Here is a 16,364-nt window from a genome sequence, read left to right on the forward strand (position 1 = left end):
TAAGATCAGACCTACCAACCTACCTCTTTGAAAAAGCTTATTATCACTAATTCTGTAGTTGCAGTTACTATCCTAGACAAATTATCGTACTTAGGGGGTCATCTAATTATTAGGTTAACATCTTAGTTATGCTGCTATCGGCCAAGACTGCCGGGGTCCAGAAACATGATCACCTGACAGGCCTCTGTCACCCCACTGGGTCAGGGCTCCTCACCATGTAGACTAGTGACGTTGTCTCCTGTGTAGTTTTTCTGCCCTCCCCCCCCTTTGTATTCATCAACAGGTATTGCCGCCTTCATAAGCTGTATACTGACCTACTGACCTCCGACCCCGCTGAACCACTCAACCCGACTCTATTTTAATTCATATAATGTATTATGTTTTATTATGTTCTACCTATTCTATCCTCTACCTGTCCTCCCCCTTCTCCTCTCTCTCTACCCAGCTGGCCATCAGCAGGAGGGTCCCCCTATATGAGCCTGGTCCTACTCAAGGTTTCTTCCTGTTAAAGGGGAGCTTTTCCTTGCCACTGTTGCTTGTTAGGGGTCAGGCCCTGGAATTCTGGAAAGCACCTTGAAACAATTTTGATTGTATAAGAAAACAAGCTACAGGTTTTAAGGAAGAGTCTAAGAACAGAAATATACATCAACCATCCAAAAACACTGTAAATGTTTGGATAAAACTGCATTGTCAAATTAATTTTCTGTCCATTACACACAGAAAAAAGGGCAGCTGATTAATGAATGAATGCATTCACATGAATGTAAAAAGAATGACTTAGTTTTGTCTGCTGAGACAGGAAGTGAGTTATGGGCTGGCTGGTGTTGCCAACGGGAGAGAATATTAGATTTCCTTAGCTTATTAAAATATGCAGAGTTTTACTTCCCAATGTTGATAATATGAATACTTTATGCCATTTATTGGTGTAGTTGTGCAATACATAAAATTCTTTGTGTCTTTGAAAGCACACAGTTTCTTTATTTATGATTCATGAAAATAAACCTCTTTTAATCATTTTGTGTAATTTTAATGTGCAGATAATTACTTAGTCCAAATTTTGCTTTAAGTTTTGCTTCAAACACATCGCAATTGAGAGATCAGTCCTGATCCAATAAAGTGTGTACTTTTGCTGCTTAAAATTTACTTCATAGAGAATAAATTAACAATACATTAATCTTTTCTGAAACACATATTAGTTTTTACTAATTATTATCTTACCTTAAGTATTTTATATGGTAGAATATAACAGACTATGATTTAGTGGGTAAAAGAAGGGATAAACATATATCCTGACAGGAAAATGAGAGGGTATAGGGAAATTTCAAAACATTGTTCAGTGAAAAATCATTAATGTCATTATGTTTCCACATAACAGAATTTAGTTTGGTGATTCTTCTATGTTAAAATGAAAAGAATGGCACACTGTACAAAATTGGCATGCTGTAGATATTCATTTGGCTTGGATCAACATCTTTGTTGATAGCATGGTGCGGTACCTGGACGCAACAGAGGTTGCACAAGTAGTCCAACTCTTCCAGGATAGCACATCAATACGTGCTGTTGCAAGAAGGTTTGCTGTCAATCAATCAATCAATCAATCAATCAATCAATCAATCAATCAATCTTTATTTATATAGTGTCTTTTACAATCAAAAGTGTTTCAAGGCGATTTACAGAATCCCATTTTTGGGGTGTCTTTGATTTCCCCCCTCTATAGGGTGAACATTTTCATTTCTATCAAATTATGTGGCATCATTTTGTTACTAATACATCACCTACTTTTTATCAGGAAAGATATTCAAGATCATTTTACCCCCTGTTTAGATCTGATGTGTTTTCGAAGTGTTCCTCTAATTTTTTTGAGCAGTATATAAAGTGCTCTCCAGTACCCATCTTTTAATGCACATTATGTAACAGTGTGTGTGTGCGTGTGTGTTGGGGGGTGGTGGTGGTGGTTGAAAACAGCTGGCGAAGAAACTCTTTTAGTCAGATGGTCCTAATCTTTAGGATTCTGTACCATTTTCCAGAGGGAAGCACAACAAGCAGCCCATTTCCTGGATGTGTTGTGTCAGCTGTAATACGTCGGGCCCCAGGTCTGATAGAAGGCTTCCCAAAATACTCTCTCTCGTTTTCCCCACCTTGGCTGAGTCCTTACTGTCTTGAGCTGTCCAGCCGCCAATAATGAAGCATGTGATGCTTGTGATTAAAACAATGTTAAGTTCATAGACTTAGTCTTTTCTTTTACTTTTACACTTTACATTAACACTATTCCTGTCAATGAGATAGCAATTATGCACCACACCCACAGAGACATTTGACAGTGATACACACCACATTAATGATGTCCTGGATGAGAAGGTTTTTGCCATGTCCCCATGGACATAACCTCTGCTAAATGCAATGAAATGTGAGATGAAAGAGTGTGTTTAGGGACACATTAAAGAAACACACACTGGGATAAATCTTTGGCTGGAACCATAAAAGAAACTTGCAGTTGAGTGATGGATGTTGAAAGACATTACTTGCAAAAAACAGACAAAGAGAAGGAAGGACCAGATTCAAGCTTCTCAATTTCTGCCACCTGCTAATTAAAGGAAGGAAGAGTTTTGTGTCAAAGAGCTTTGACATCCTGGCATCTTAGGTAGAGGTTGACAACTGTTTTAGCCGTACAGAAAGGTGCTCATGAGGCGTTTGGTCCAAAACAGGCAAGGCAGATAAAAAAACAACCTCTTTCAAGATCAATACGAGCTATAAAGTCATGCACTAGCAGCAGTCAGTTAAGGGCGTACATGAGTTCCTGCTGAACAGCTGGACTGACTTTAAATGTTGTGTGGGACTCCAGATTTGACCGGCATGCACTGATTAACATACCAGTAAACGTAATAGAAATGTCATGCAACTTTTTAGGTGAAATTCTTTAACTGGAAGCTGCCAGTATAAGAATGTGCAGCAGGAAGTTCAAAGCTACAGTTGAGTAAAACCAACATAGGGGAACTCTTACGTCAACACATCAATCAAAAACCCCGGTGAAGACTTCTTTTTCCATGTAGTTTCAAGATTAAGAGCAACTTTGAGCAGTTCTGTTCCCACTCTGCCCAAGTTCAAAGCATTCCCAGACCTAACTTGTGTTCAAGCCTGAGTTTAGACAAAACCAGATTTTCAAATAAAGACTTGTTAGCAGGCTGCAGTATAAAAGCTCTAGAGGCAGAAATGTCCAACAAACACATTTGTAGCTCTGAATTAACTTGTGGTTTGGAAATGGAGGCTTCATGAATTCATATGAATACAAAGTAACCGTATGGAGGTAGGCGGAGCCAGTGGTAGAGCAGGCATGGTTCATGGTTCCAGTTATGCTTTAACAGTTCTGATCACTACATTTTGCAAATTGCCTCTGAAAAGCAGAAACACTCATCAAGATGTGGATCTACAGGAGGTTCCCAGGATGATTATAACCAGATGTCAAATATGATCAGGAAATCACATTTTTAATCAAGTTGCAATCAGCATTTTAGCACCAGCCTGCAAATTTGTAAATCAATGTACAAGCATCTTAACAACTGACAGGACTCTGTGACAATGGCCACCCACACTGGTTCATGATATTAAACAATATTTATTTTAAATATTCCTAAATCCATGCTTACTTGGAAATGGTTTCCCATTGTGAAGCAACGGAAACGTGTTGCTGCGGCTCTTCCTGTATGCAAACATCCATCTTTGGTATGATTTTGTAAATCGGCACATTTTAAATATTTGCTTTTCATTTCCTGCCTGTTGGAGGAGAGAAACAAAGTCAACATCTGGAGAGAAGATCACACATTTCCTTTTGTGTAGTCACCAAAAAAACAGCGATCCTGCCACAGCCTGTGCAACAGTGGTGCAGCAACGTCTATGTTTTCTCGACTGGGGAAATAAAAGCTGTGTGGAGATGAAAGAAATGGCACCATCATCAATGAACGCTTGTCTGTGCGTGAGTGTGCTGTCTCATGACAACACAGTCAGATCTCACTCTGACAGCCATCTTCAATCCACTCAAAAATCTCAAGGGACTCATTTTCTGCGTACTCAATATGCTCACAGTGCCGTCGGGCCACACAATCACCATGGCAACCATGTACCACCTCTGGCTTTGAGATCTGCCAGCCACCCTGCACATACACACACACACACACACACTGGGATCTGCAGTAAACATTCTCTTTCATTAATATAATTAAAATTATGCTAACATGTGTCAAGCATGATAGACCAGAAGAAGAGTATTGAGATGGCAATGCTCTGTTCTCAATAATTTTTCTCAAGTTAATCTGTAGAGGGCAGCATTGAGCCTTATTCTCGTGCAAACCTGGTGTTTCTTTACAAAAAGAGTCGTGCTGTGTCACAACCCACACTGGGCATATCGGACCACCAATCAGCACTAAGAGTACCTAGCTGGGATTTAAACCTTGCTGACCTCTGCTCCCACCCACCTAAAAGTACTCTTGCCCACCGTTTTTGTGATAAATGGCCTCTGCGGAAAAAGTGTCTGTGGTACCGGTGCTGTCAGATTTGCCCAAGGTCGACTTGGTAGCAAGAATAGGTGTCAATGTTTGTTTATGTTTTTTTTTTTTTAATTTTATGTGTTTTTGTGCATGTTAGTGTAGTGGTTGGTTGGGGTGAGTGCGTGTGTGTCTGCGGGGGAGCCTGTTGGAGTGTTGCTGGGTATATTAACTGGAATCTTTTTACATTTCTGGCCACACATGTTAGCCAAAACCCAGGAGTGTAATCACACTTTAAAGAGTTAAGCAACATTTTGTTGGGTGAGGCAGAATTCCGTTGCCTCTGTTCGCTCACTACTGGTTCTTTTGCCACACTCCAACCGCACTTCTCCTCTCTGGCGTCCTTGCACTTCGTCTAAAGTGGCATAGCTAGAAAGAGGGGCTTTGTATATTTGGGGGAGGGGTGGCGCACTGTTGTAATCTGCAATTGTTACAATTTTCAACCTTGCTGCACTGTCACCGTCCCAAATTGATTCAACCACCAAAGGCAGCATCCACTGAACAGCTGCTAGCACTGACCAAACCCCTGAAAATTTACTGAACGTCCCCTCCCCCACTCTGCTCCTTTTCCCACCATCGGGTATCAAAGGCTATTGTGTCCAGAGAAAGTGGAGGGGTCACCCCTTTACCCCCTGCAGGTCAACCTCGAGTTAGCGGGCAGAGTGGAATAGCTGAGGAAGGAGTGAGTGCAGTTCTGACGTCAATGCAGCAGAAAGAAAATATTTGGAATCTGAGACAGCTGTGCATTATCAACAAAATGGATGTTCCTTTTTAGCCTCTGCGTGCCCCCCTCCACGCAACTACATTTTTTCCTTCATGTTACTGTCTTCAAAAGCCCAGAATCTTTGTTTGCAGTAAAAGAAGTAAATCAGTGTAGTTTGGTTTCTGTGCTAAAGAGTGTTTCCACTAAACCCTGCAGTACACAAATGAAATGAGAATGTACCCATTAAATCCAACTTTAAGGAGTGATTTAGATCTAGATACACAACTGTGTTCTAAAGTTCAAGAGTTCATCCTCGAGCGAAGCACAAAAGACTGCTCAAATTTCTTCACATCCTGGTTTTCAGGACACTGATGAAACAATTTGAGATGCAGGATGTTGGTGAAAGTTGAAGAGTTTAGTCTTTCATAAGTTTGTCTGGAATACACGGATAATCCTCCTCCCAGAATACTTTGTAAACCTGGGATAGGGTGGGCTAAATAACGTGATCATGGATGAGCTCATGTTGGTCTACTGTGGAGACTCCACTGAGGGTTATCTATCTATCTATCTGTCTGTCTGTCTGTCTGTCTGTCTGTCTGTCTGTCTGTCTGCCTGCCTGCCTGCCTGCCTGCCTGCCTGCCTGCCTGCCTGCCTGCCTGCCTGCCTGCCTGCCTGCCTAGTTATGTTTTTCTTAATTGTTTTCTTATTTTCTAAAAATCCAGGAAGAAGGGAAGCTCTGACAACTCCTGAAATGACTGCGGTTATTTATCTTTCCTGTTGCTTCCTGTGTTGTGAATACAGATGAGATCCCTCTTTCCATCCAGGGTAATGCTCCCCAGGCATTCAGTAAACACCTGCTGAGTTCCACTGTCTTAATTTCAGTTTTGCTCAGCAGGTTTCCATGGCAACCGTAATACGATTCAACCTTTGTGAGTGGACCAGGTTGGTTGAAAGCAAAGAATTGGGCGAAGTGGGCATGTCTGAGGAGCTGCTCTAATTTCATATTTGATTTGTACGCAGTAAAGCAGTTTGATGATGGGGGAGGTGAGAAATTCAGCACCTACACTGATGTAACATGAGTGTTATTCTATGGTGAGCTTGTAGCTGAGTAACCAGTTGCCTTGGCAACTCTCCTTTTCATACTTCGTCACTCTCTCTCTCTCACTTGCTCTCTCTCTCTCTCCGCTGTGATGGCAGCACAGTGCAGGAGCGTTCTCTGCAAGGCTCCAGGTAATGTTGATTATCTGCACTCAGGTGAGTGAAATGTCATCAGCCTTGTTGTTGTTATCTTGAGGGATCTCGGGAGAGTCACTGTCCTGTTACCCAACTAGGTTCTCCTCATGCTACATCAAATTATCAGTCTATTGATTTAAGTTAAAACAAATATTTTTTATTTCACAAGAAAAATTTGTTAGTCTTTTCCACATGGGATTAATATTTAAAATAAATTAATATTTAAAATTCAGCATCAAAATAACTTTTGAAAGTTAACATTAAATGACACCAATTAAAAAGCTTTATGCATTTTACAGTCATTATAATTCCTGACATTATCTAATTAACAACTACAAAAAATATCATTGCATATCAGCTGCAGAATTGCACCAATCCATTCCTGACATCTTAACACTGCCTTCCACAAATTCAAAGAACTGACTTCAAAATAATGCTGGAAAATGACAAATTAAAGAGAGTTGGATGCTGATGAATATCCTCTGTCACCCTAATTACATATGATGTTCCAAAAATAATGTTTTTAATATCCTTTATAAGGTTGTATTGATTTCTAAAGTTAATAGAGACAAAACAATAATTGTGATTGATGATAACTAGCTGCCACTGTGTCTGAGCGCTGCAACATCGGTGATAAACTCGTTTTGCTCCATGCAGCTATATATCTCTCCTTTATGTCATGATGTAATTATCAGTGAGGATTACAAGGAAGTTGTTCATCACACTGCTCTGGAGAGCAGCCTTCTTGTTCCTGGACTGAAAGGAGTCTCTGGCTTAGGCTGATTAATTTTCTGCCGTGAGTGATGGAAGTGGAACCAAGGCCAGGTTGGAGCAAATCATGTTAACATTGAACTCAGCAGCAAGGTCAGTGCCCTCGGTGTCCTTTATACATTCTGTTTTCGTAGCTTTTATATTATAATAAAATAAATATTATTAATGTGTTTTGAATAACGGCAACTCCAAATGTTGTTTTCAAACGATCAAATGTTAAACACATGAAGAAATTGGTTTGATTGTGTAGTGCTGTTGACATTGGGGTTCTGACATTCTCTCCTTCAACACACCAATTTAGGTGTTCTTACGTCAAACACCTTTTTAACTTTAAAGCTTTATCTTTCACTTTTCCCCATGAAGTTATTCCCTTTTACTTTACATGTAAAGTTTAGGTCAAGTTTGTTTTTCCCATCTCAGATACTGACGCCAGTTTATGAGAACATATCCGATTTTTAGACATATCATTAGACATTTGGTTGTATCTTTTTAACAGCAGCTAAAAAATAAAACATTTAGTTCAGGCTTCCCAAACATTATGTTTGCAGTACTAATGAGTCAGTACTCACAGAAAACAGTAATTGACATCAATGACAGTCCGGAGGTGTATGGATGGGAACCATGGTTCCTTTGGTGGATGTCTTCACTTGACTGCATATCTTAAAATAGCTTCTTCCTTTTCCCGTATACAGATGGCTTGTAGTGAACAGCAACCTATAGGGCTTCAACGCTCATGCCCAGCATCACTCAACCCTAGAGGCTGTTATTGCATACAGAATTCAGCTTATGCATCAGTATTAATTGCTTCAAGAGCCAGTCCATAATCAAGGTATTTGTTAGAATTTCCAGCCTTGATGTGCCTAAGCCAAAACCAAGAGGTCTAATTATACTAGTGGAAACAGTCTAAGGATGAAGAACAGTTTAGGCAGAAATATCATAGGAAATCTAAAATTTCTTGATAAACTTTGAATTTATTTGTTAATGATGAAATCTCTAAATCATCTAATGGTTTAATCAAGCTTAAAAACCTTTCTGTAATTTTAACGGGTTTAGTCATTACTGTGATCTAAAAAACTTTTTAAAAAAAAGAGAACAGATGACCAGATTAGAACAAAGCTTTTGAGATTCAGAGTCTGAGTTGGTTTTCATTTTGCAGGTGATTTCACTGAACTGGCTTTAGTCTGAGCCACAATCTGAGTCTCTGGACAGAATTAAAAAATATAAGATAATCCATATTTCTGTCTTCCATTGGGCAAGTGGGCCCTCCCCAGCCCTACAGATCATTTTTTAATAAGCACTTTGTGTTTATTTTCCAAAGGAGGGAATGTGATCATGCAGTGACACAAATGTGGAGCAGCAGATGGTGGATCAGTTTGGGGATCAGAGCAAAAGCCAGGTTCAAACATAATCATGCTAACACCATGAGGGCATGAACACACATGAGGTGAAGGAGTTTGTTGGAAGAAACCTCTCATTTTCATTGGCTGCTCTGCTGTAATTCTGTTAGTGTGATGGGGAGGATATAGAGTTCTCCCTCCTTTGTGTCAAGTGGGTATGACATCATGGTCTGGATCGTGATACGATTATCTGATCTGAAAATTGATACCAAACACAGATCTGTGGCCAACATGCTTGGTTAGTGTTTGGTGAATTGTCATGTATTTTAATATTATGTTATAGTATATCCTCGCATTTCTAACTCATAAATTCTGCTTTTTTCCTTTATTTTACTCAACCTTTTAAAAAAAACCTAACATAAGTCCCTCACTTTTCCAATACATCTCCAATACATCTATTGACTTTTTTTTTTGTGATTGGTTCTCTGTATTTCAGGTGATGAACATTTGCAGCCAAAACCACCCACTTCTGTCATAACAATTTCAGCATTTACATAAATGGACATATTTATTTAATACAACTGTTAAAATGCAACATTTGAATGTCAGAGAGATGACACTGAAAATAAATTCTCATGACTATATAGAGAAACTGCCAAGATTCTGGTTTTATATCCACATGCAATTGTATCAGAAAATCAAATGCTTTAGAACTTTAACATAATTTAGTCTTCTTACTGGCTTCACACCTAATAAACCATTACATTTTACAAAAGTTGACTAAGGTCATGTGACCTAAGTGTCACATATGACCACAAAATGGAGGAAATCAAAATGTGGCTGTTGTGTCTAGCTGGGTTGTCGAAACTGAATTAGAATGGTGATGATTAAACATTAGACTTGACTAATAAAAAGTTAAACACAGGAGATAAAGACTTGAGTGGAATATGATCCTTCCTCAAATTATGGGGAAAGAGAGAATAGCAGACCAATTAGCAGAACAACTAGCAGAAAACAGCAGCAACTAGCATAAGTGTCTAAGCATAAGTAGGCAAATTCCAACAGATATCACAACAGAATATGTACTCTTGTGGCAGGACGAGGAACGACTCGGACAGAGCAGGTGGTTTAGACGTCTTTATTCTGCAACCAGCAGACCAACACTAAATGGCGCGTTGAACAGTGCATCCAATCAAGGGCTAACCACGCCCATCACCCCATGCATCACCTGGGTGTGAGATACACCCAAATGTGTCCGCCACACAGCCCCCCCCCCCGAACACCCAGAAGGGAGAAGAACAGCAGAAAGAGGGAAAGGAAAAATAACAATTTTACATTTCAGTCCCTGACAGGGGGTTTAATCAGCCTGCCATAACGGCTGCCGCGCCCCTCTTCCGGGAACGCAGATGAGTCGCAGGCAGGAGAAACAAAGTCCACAGCAGGCTGTAAATTAGAACAAAGATCATCAGACGGGACATTCTGGACCTTGGGAGGACGGCCCCGACGGGGGACCTGAGCCGGCAACACATCCTGCCCAACCAGCAAATGCGCTGGCTTCAGCCTATCCAACGTGACCCGCTCCGACCGACCACCCATATCGAGCACGAAACTCTTCGCCCCCGTCTCAAGCACCCGGAATGGGCCGTCGTACGGAGGGCGAAGGGGTGACCGGTGGGCGTCATGTCGTACAAAAACAAAACGAGCTGTTGCTAAGTCCGTCGGTACAAACGACCGCGGGAAACAGTGGAGCACAGGGGATGGAACCAGCCGAAAAGTAACTTCTGGCAGGAAAGTTACAAGGAGGCGCACTCTCTGGCAGAAATTCCCCTGGAACACGAAGCGGTTGTCCCAAGACCAATTCCGCAGGCGAAGCATCCAAATCCTCTTTAGGAGCTGAACGCAAACCGAGCATCACCCAAGGTAAACGATCCACCCAGCTGTCATCCGAAAGCGCGGCACGCAATGCTGCCTTGAGTGAACGGTGAAAGCGTTCACAAAGCCCGTTAGCCTGAGGATGGTACGCAGTGGTACGGTGAACCTGTGTGCCCAAGGACCTAGCCATAGATGACCAGAGTTCCGAGACAAACTGAGGTCCCCTGTCAGAAGTAATGTCGGGAGCCAAAACGTGCGACCCAAGCCGAAAGAAATGCTCTAGCGACGTCTGCCGATGTCGTGGAGGAAAGAGGGACCACCTCCGGCCACCTGGTGGTGCGATCCACCATAGTGAGCAGATGAGTGTACCCGTGGGATGGCGGTAAGGGTCCCACCAGGTCCACATGCACGTGGTCAAACCGTCTGGCTGGAATCGCGAATGGTTCAAGGGGTGCCTTGGTGTGCTGGTGAACCTTAGCACGCTGACATGCCACACAGGCTGCTGCCCATTCTCTGACCTCCTTGCGAAGGCCAGGCCAGACAAACTTGGCACTCACCAGTTTCACCGATGCGCGGACCCCCGGGTGTGAGAGGGAATGGACCATATCAAAGACCCTGCGGCGCCAGGCCACTGGGACCACAGGTCGGGGACGACCGGTGGAAACGTCACAAAGGAGGGTAGGACCGCCATCCTGTACTACAGCTTTCTCCAGCTTCAAGCCTGTACCGGTGGACTCAAGAGCCCCTATCTCCGGGTCCCCCGACTGGTCAGCCGCCATGGCAGAGAAATCCAGCCCTAAGTGCACAGGACAAATCAACACCCGCGACAGACAATCGGTCACCGGGTTAGCTTTTCCAGCCACGTGCCGAACGTCAGTCGTGAACTCCGACACTGCCGCCAGATGACGCTGCTGACGCGCAGACCAAGGCTCCGACACCTTTGACATAGCGAATGTTAGAGGTTTGTGGTCGACATAAGCCGGCCCTCGAGCAGAAAACAAAAATGACGCGTAGCCAGGTACAATGCAAGTAACTCCCGGTCAAAAATTCTGTACTTCCGCTCATTGTCCCGTAGCTTGCGACTGAAAAATGCAAGGGGCTGCCATGCACCACCCACACTCTGTTCGACCACTGCCCCGACGGCCACATCTGACACGTCAGTCATCAAAGCGATGTCCGCCCGAGGTGCCGGATGGGCCAACAGTGTGGCGTTGGCTAAGGCAGACTTGGCCCCCTCAAACGCCTGGACCCGCTCGGTAGTCCAATCGACCTGATCAGTAGCCCTCTTCATCCGTAGGGCCTCATACAGTGGCTGCAGGAGGTGGGCTGCCCTGGGGAGAAAACGGTTATAGAAATTCACCATCCCCAAGAATTCCTGCAGAGCCTTAACGGAGACCGGACGAGGAAATTCCGCCACCACTTGCACCTTAGATGGCAATGGAACTGCACCATCAGAAGAAATGCGGTGGCCCAAGAAATCAATCACCGGCAGACCAAACTGGCATTTCGCTGGGTTTACGATCAAGCCATGATCTGCCAGTTGCTGAAAAACCTGCCCAAGGTGGGTCAGGTGCTCATCTGCCGAAGGACTTGCTACCAATATGTCGTCCAAGTAGACGAACACAAAGGTGAGGTCACGCAATACCGAGTCCATTAGCCGCTGAAAGGTCTGTGCTGCCCCCTTCAGGCCAAAGGGCATGCGCAGGAACTCGAAAAGCCCAAACGGGGTAATCACGGCAGTCTTGGGCACATCCTCGGCACGCACCGGAACCTGATGATAGACCCGCACCAAGTCTACCTTGGAGAAAATGGTAGTGCCTGCCAAGCGAACGGAAAAATCCTGTATGTGCGGAATGGGGTAACGGTCATGGGCTGTGATGTTGTTAAGACGACGAAAATCGCTACAGGGCCGCCAAGTGCCATCCGCCTTGGGCACCATATGGAGCGGAGAGGCCCATGGGCTGTTAGAGCGCCGCACAATCCCTAAATGCTCCATTGTGGCGAATTCCTCCCTAGCCGTCGCCAACGGGCGGACCCGCGGTGGGAATGAAGTGCTCCACCCCGTGCTTTGTGACGGCCGTGGAAAACGTAGGCGTAGTAAGCGACGGAAAATCACCCAGCAACCGCTGAAAAACATTGCCCGCCGCAGCAAAACTGGCATGTGCCAGCGGCCCAGGTCCCCCAGTCAGACATGGAAAGGTGGCAAAAGACACAGCATCGATTAGACGTCGGTTAGCAACATCCACTAGCAGACCATGAGAACACAGAAAATCTGCGCCTATGATGGGAACAGTAATGGAGGCTAACACAAAGTCCCATGTGAACCTGCGTCCAGAAAAACAAACAGTCACCGACCTGGTACCAAATGTCTCAATAGAGGAACCATTAGCAGCAGTCAGTTGGGGGCCTGCGCCCGAGGATGACAGGTCTGCGCTGCCTGGAGGGAGGAGGCTCTTCTGGGAACCAGAATCCACCAGGAACCGCCGGCCTGACAGGGAGTCTTTGACGAACAGCAGCTCCTCCTGTTCACCAGTGTCCACAGCTGCTACTGAGCGCTGGCCCTGGCGTTTCCCTGCGTCTCGAACGCACATGGAGGAACACAGCGCCGGGCCCTGTGGCCAAAACGCTGGTGGAAGAAACACAGGTCACTCTTCCTCCTCCGGGAGGAAACTCCAGCAACCATCGCCTGGTCTGTGTCCTCTGGTACCAGCAGCCGGGAATCCGCCAACACGCTCTGCACGGAGGTCCTCCTCGCAGTCAGCAGCACACGATCCGCTTCCTCAGCCAAACCACAGAAATCACCAGCCGCCAAACTCGGGGGGTTCGCCAAGGCCGCCCGGACCGGATGTGGAAGTTGGCGCAGGAAAATGTGCGGGAAAAGGAACCCGCCTTCGTCTGAGCCCAGCAATGACAGCATGCTGTCCATAAGGTCCACCGCCGAACCATCGCCCAAACCCGGCAGGGAAAGCAGTTTGTCCGCCCTTTCAGCGGCGGATTGACTGTACCTCCGGAGCAGGAGTTCTTTGATCGATGCGTACTTTCCGCGCGGTGGCGGATCCCGCAGCAGCTGCATGACGCGGCGAGTGGATTGCTGGTCCAGAGCCGCGACCACCAAATAATATTTGGAGTCGTCCTCGGTGACTCCTCGCAGGTGGAAAAGCGCTTCGACATGCTGGAACCACGGGGCCGGGTCGCTCTGCCAGAAGTCGGGCAGCTTCACGGACGCGATGACGCTGGCTGGTTGCGCGTGTCGGGGCGACATTGCCGAAGAGGAGATACCATCGTCTGCTGCCTCAAACATGTTCAAAACGGGGTCACCAATGTGGCAGAACGAGGAACGACTCGGACAGAGCAGGTGGTTTAGACGTCTTTATTCTGCAACCAGCAGACCAACACTAAATGGCGCGTTGAACAGTGCATCCAATCAAGGGCTAACCACGCCCATCACCCCATGCATCACCTGGGTGTGAGATACACCCAAATGTGTCCGCCACACTCTTTGCATTTCAGATGCTGCTGTGGTTCATTGGACGAGGTTGCACGCCATCCGTTTGCAGAGTTGACGACCGGTGGACAACACTATTTCCCTGTAATAATGACAAGGTGTGAATCGAGAAGGCCCACATATCCAAAGAAATGTTAAAATATGTCTTCTGCCATTTGAAAAGAGAGTTGCTGTCACCCTGTTGATCCAGGTCATGGTAATCCAAAGCTGATCACAGTGAGCACCTAGACTTGGGTGAGGTTCTTGAAGACATTTTGCCTCTTGTCCAAAAGGCTTTATCAGTTCAGAATGGCTGGAACCAGAGTTTGAAACTATAGTTCTTTTGGACCATTAGGATGTTAATAATCTGAGTGAGCCACTGAACATAGTTAAATTGGCATTTCAACTTCATGCGTCCGTGTGGAGTTCTGCTTGTCTTTGGAAAAAATCTTGCTTCCTAAAGGTCATTAAGAATGCCAGATGCAAAAAGCTCAAACAGTAGCATCAGTGGTCAGTCTTTTGGCAGCTACATCAAACTACAACAAAGGGCAGTTAGGACAATTTTATATGCTCCAAAACTATATGGGGTGAGAGCCTTTTGACATAGCCTTTTGGCTGTGATGTCATTCCCAGTTCCGACTATCAACTTGCAAGATAAATGGAATGCAGCTTAAGTATCCCCCCCCAGTCTGCTATCGTGGTTGATCTTCTATATTCAGGGCCTCAATGCCGCAGCAGCCATATAACACCTGTATACTGTAGATAAGTTGTATATTTTCCATTATTCTTCTTAATAAATGTCTTTTAAATATACCTGCTGACTGTTTAATGTTGCCCAAGAGTTAATTCTGCCAACCTCTACACTGTCAAGAACTCCAATTTCCTTTAACCTTAACTAGTTCTTAAGTTAAGTAGTAATTTTGGTTCTCTTTATTACGTTAATTAGTATTAAAGTGATCTAAAGGCTTAAATCCAGTTATTTAAAACAGAAAGGTGAATTCACAGATGGTAAAATGACCACAAATCACAGTTGCACCGTGGCGCCTGATTTTTGTCGTTGCTCTGACAGGAATCTCCTAAAAATGACTAACTGATGGTCTTTACAACAAGACAGAAAATGGAAGTCAAGTGCTTTGTAGATTGGTTTGAGGATAAGAGTGTGTCAATGGATGTTAAGACCATGTCTAATCGGTCGATGGTCCTAGAGATGTCCTGTCAGGAAACCCATGGTTTACTCGGCCATGCGGAGCTAGCATCTTCATCGGTCTCCTCCTCAGCTATTCCCTTTGCCTCCTCAGGAACACAGATAATCTTTGGTAGATACACAACCCATGGAAGCCAACATTAATTTCAAGAAAATAGAAACTTCCAAATCACCAAACTTCTTCCACCGACAATTTAATCCCTCATTTTTGTGATATATAGCAAAGGGACTGCACTTCATTATCTGCTCAGAGAGAAAATGTGTTCTATTGATGAGCTTCCAAGAGAGACACGTGGAGAGAGGTGAAAAACAACTCCCTGGGTTAACTCTAACTTGGCAAAACAATAATGGTTTGGTTATCTGCCAACACTAACCCACTCACCAGCACTGCCACAGCAACAATAATGAACACACTACTGACATAACATTTGTTAAGATTTCAGATTAATGATTACATATTACAATGAAATCAGACCATGGTGGCTTCTGTCTAATATCTCTCACATGTGTGTAAGAAATAAACATTGTCAGTACTTTCTGGTAGCAGATTCATCATGCAACAATCTTTCAGCAGGCTTCTGCTCATCCAGATCTTGCCAAGGCTGTCCTGCACTTTTTCTTTGTCAGGGGGCTATGCAAAGAAGTTATTGATGAAAACAAATGTCAGGATGACATTCAAAAAGAGTTGCATTCCATTGCAAACAAATCCTCAACACATAAAGGAGATTCATTTGAATAGCTCTATAGAGAAAAAGATTTTTTCTGAAACTATGAGGTAGAAAGTGGGTCATCTAATTACGGCCACATTTCTATTTCTCATTTCAACTACTTTAGACCAAAAGAAGAAAACAAAGGAAATGCATTGAATTTTTATTGCAGTTAACATATTCATGGCCTTCTCGCCATTCGTATTGAATTTGTGCTGCTACAAGTGAAAAGACCTCTTGAGTGTGGGGACAACAGATGCTACACCTTGCCTGCTTATAAAAGGACCATTAAACAAAGCACTGCTGCAGATTAATGGGTTTTATCCAGCAGAGTACAAAAACAGAAAAAACAGGAGCACCTCTTCATTAATTAAGCGCAGATTTTCTGATGGTCTCCAAATCGTAGCAGATTGTCCTGTTTGCATGGAAATGGTTGGAAACATTGTTCATGCTCAGCTTGCCTATTCTTTTCTTGAGATGTATCAACTGGCAATATTTGCACTCTTATGCTGGTT

At 44.0% G+C, this 16,364-nt stretch overlaps 1 protein-coding gene and 1 long non-coding RNA gene across 4 annotated transcripts; one reads left to right on the plus strand and one right to left on the minus strand.

The window, feature by feature from the left end:
* Positions 1-5,887: 5,887 nt before the first annotated feature.
* Positions 5,888-9,235, plus strand: LOC115253048 (uncharacterized). Of its 3 annotated transcripts, XR_003891373.1 has the most exons (7): positions 5,888-6,066; positions 6,137-6,183; positions 6,262-6,333; positions 6,439-6,495; positions 7,170-7,338; positions 7,938-8,074; positions 9,079-9,235. It is a non-coding gene; the product is annotated as an uncharacterized lncRNA (long non-coding RNA). The 3 variants fall into 3 exon arrangements; XR_003891371.1 differs by having other exon boundaries at positions 7,938-9,235; XR_003891372.1 differs by having other exon boundaries at positions 6,262-6,285; positions 7,938-9,235.
* A 474-nt stretch (positions 9,236-9,709) lies between these two features.
* Positions 9,710-14,674, minus strand: LOC105418338 (uncharacterized). The gene is made up of 2 exons (XM_029849893.1): positions 12,810-14,674; positions 9,710-10,025 (listed from the first exon to the last, which is right to left on the minus strand). Exon 1 carries the CDS (start codon positions 13,753-13,755, stop codon positions 13,000-13,002), a length of 756 nt encoding a protein of 251 aa, XP_029705753.1. The 5' UTR covers positions 13,756-14,674; the 3' UTR covers positions 9,710-10,025; positions 12,810-12,999.
* Positions 14,675-16,364: the final 1,690 nt, after the last annotated feature.

This window comes from Takifugu rubripes, chromosome 16 (genome assembly GCF_901000725.2).
Source record: "Takifugu rubripes chromosome 16, fTakRub1.2, whole genome shotgun sequence".
In the NCBI taxonomy this organism is placed as follows: Eukaryota; Metazoa; Chordata; class Actinopteri; order Tetraodontiformes; family Tetraodontidae; genus Takifugu; species Takifugu rubripes.

Coding starts and splice junctions, on each gene's coding strand:
- LOC105418338 (XM_029849893.1), bottom strand. CDS start 13,755: ATGTTTGAGGCAGCAGACGATGGTATCTCCTCTTCGGCAATGTCGCCC.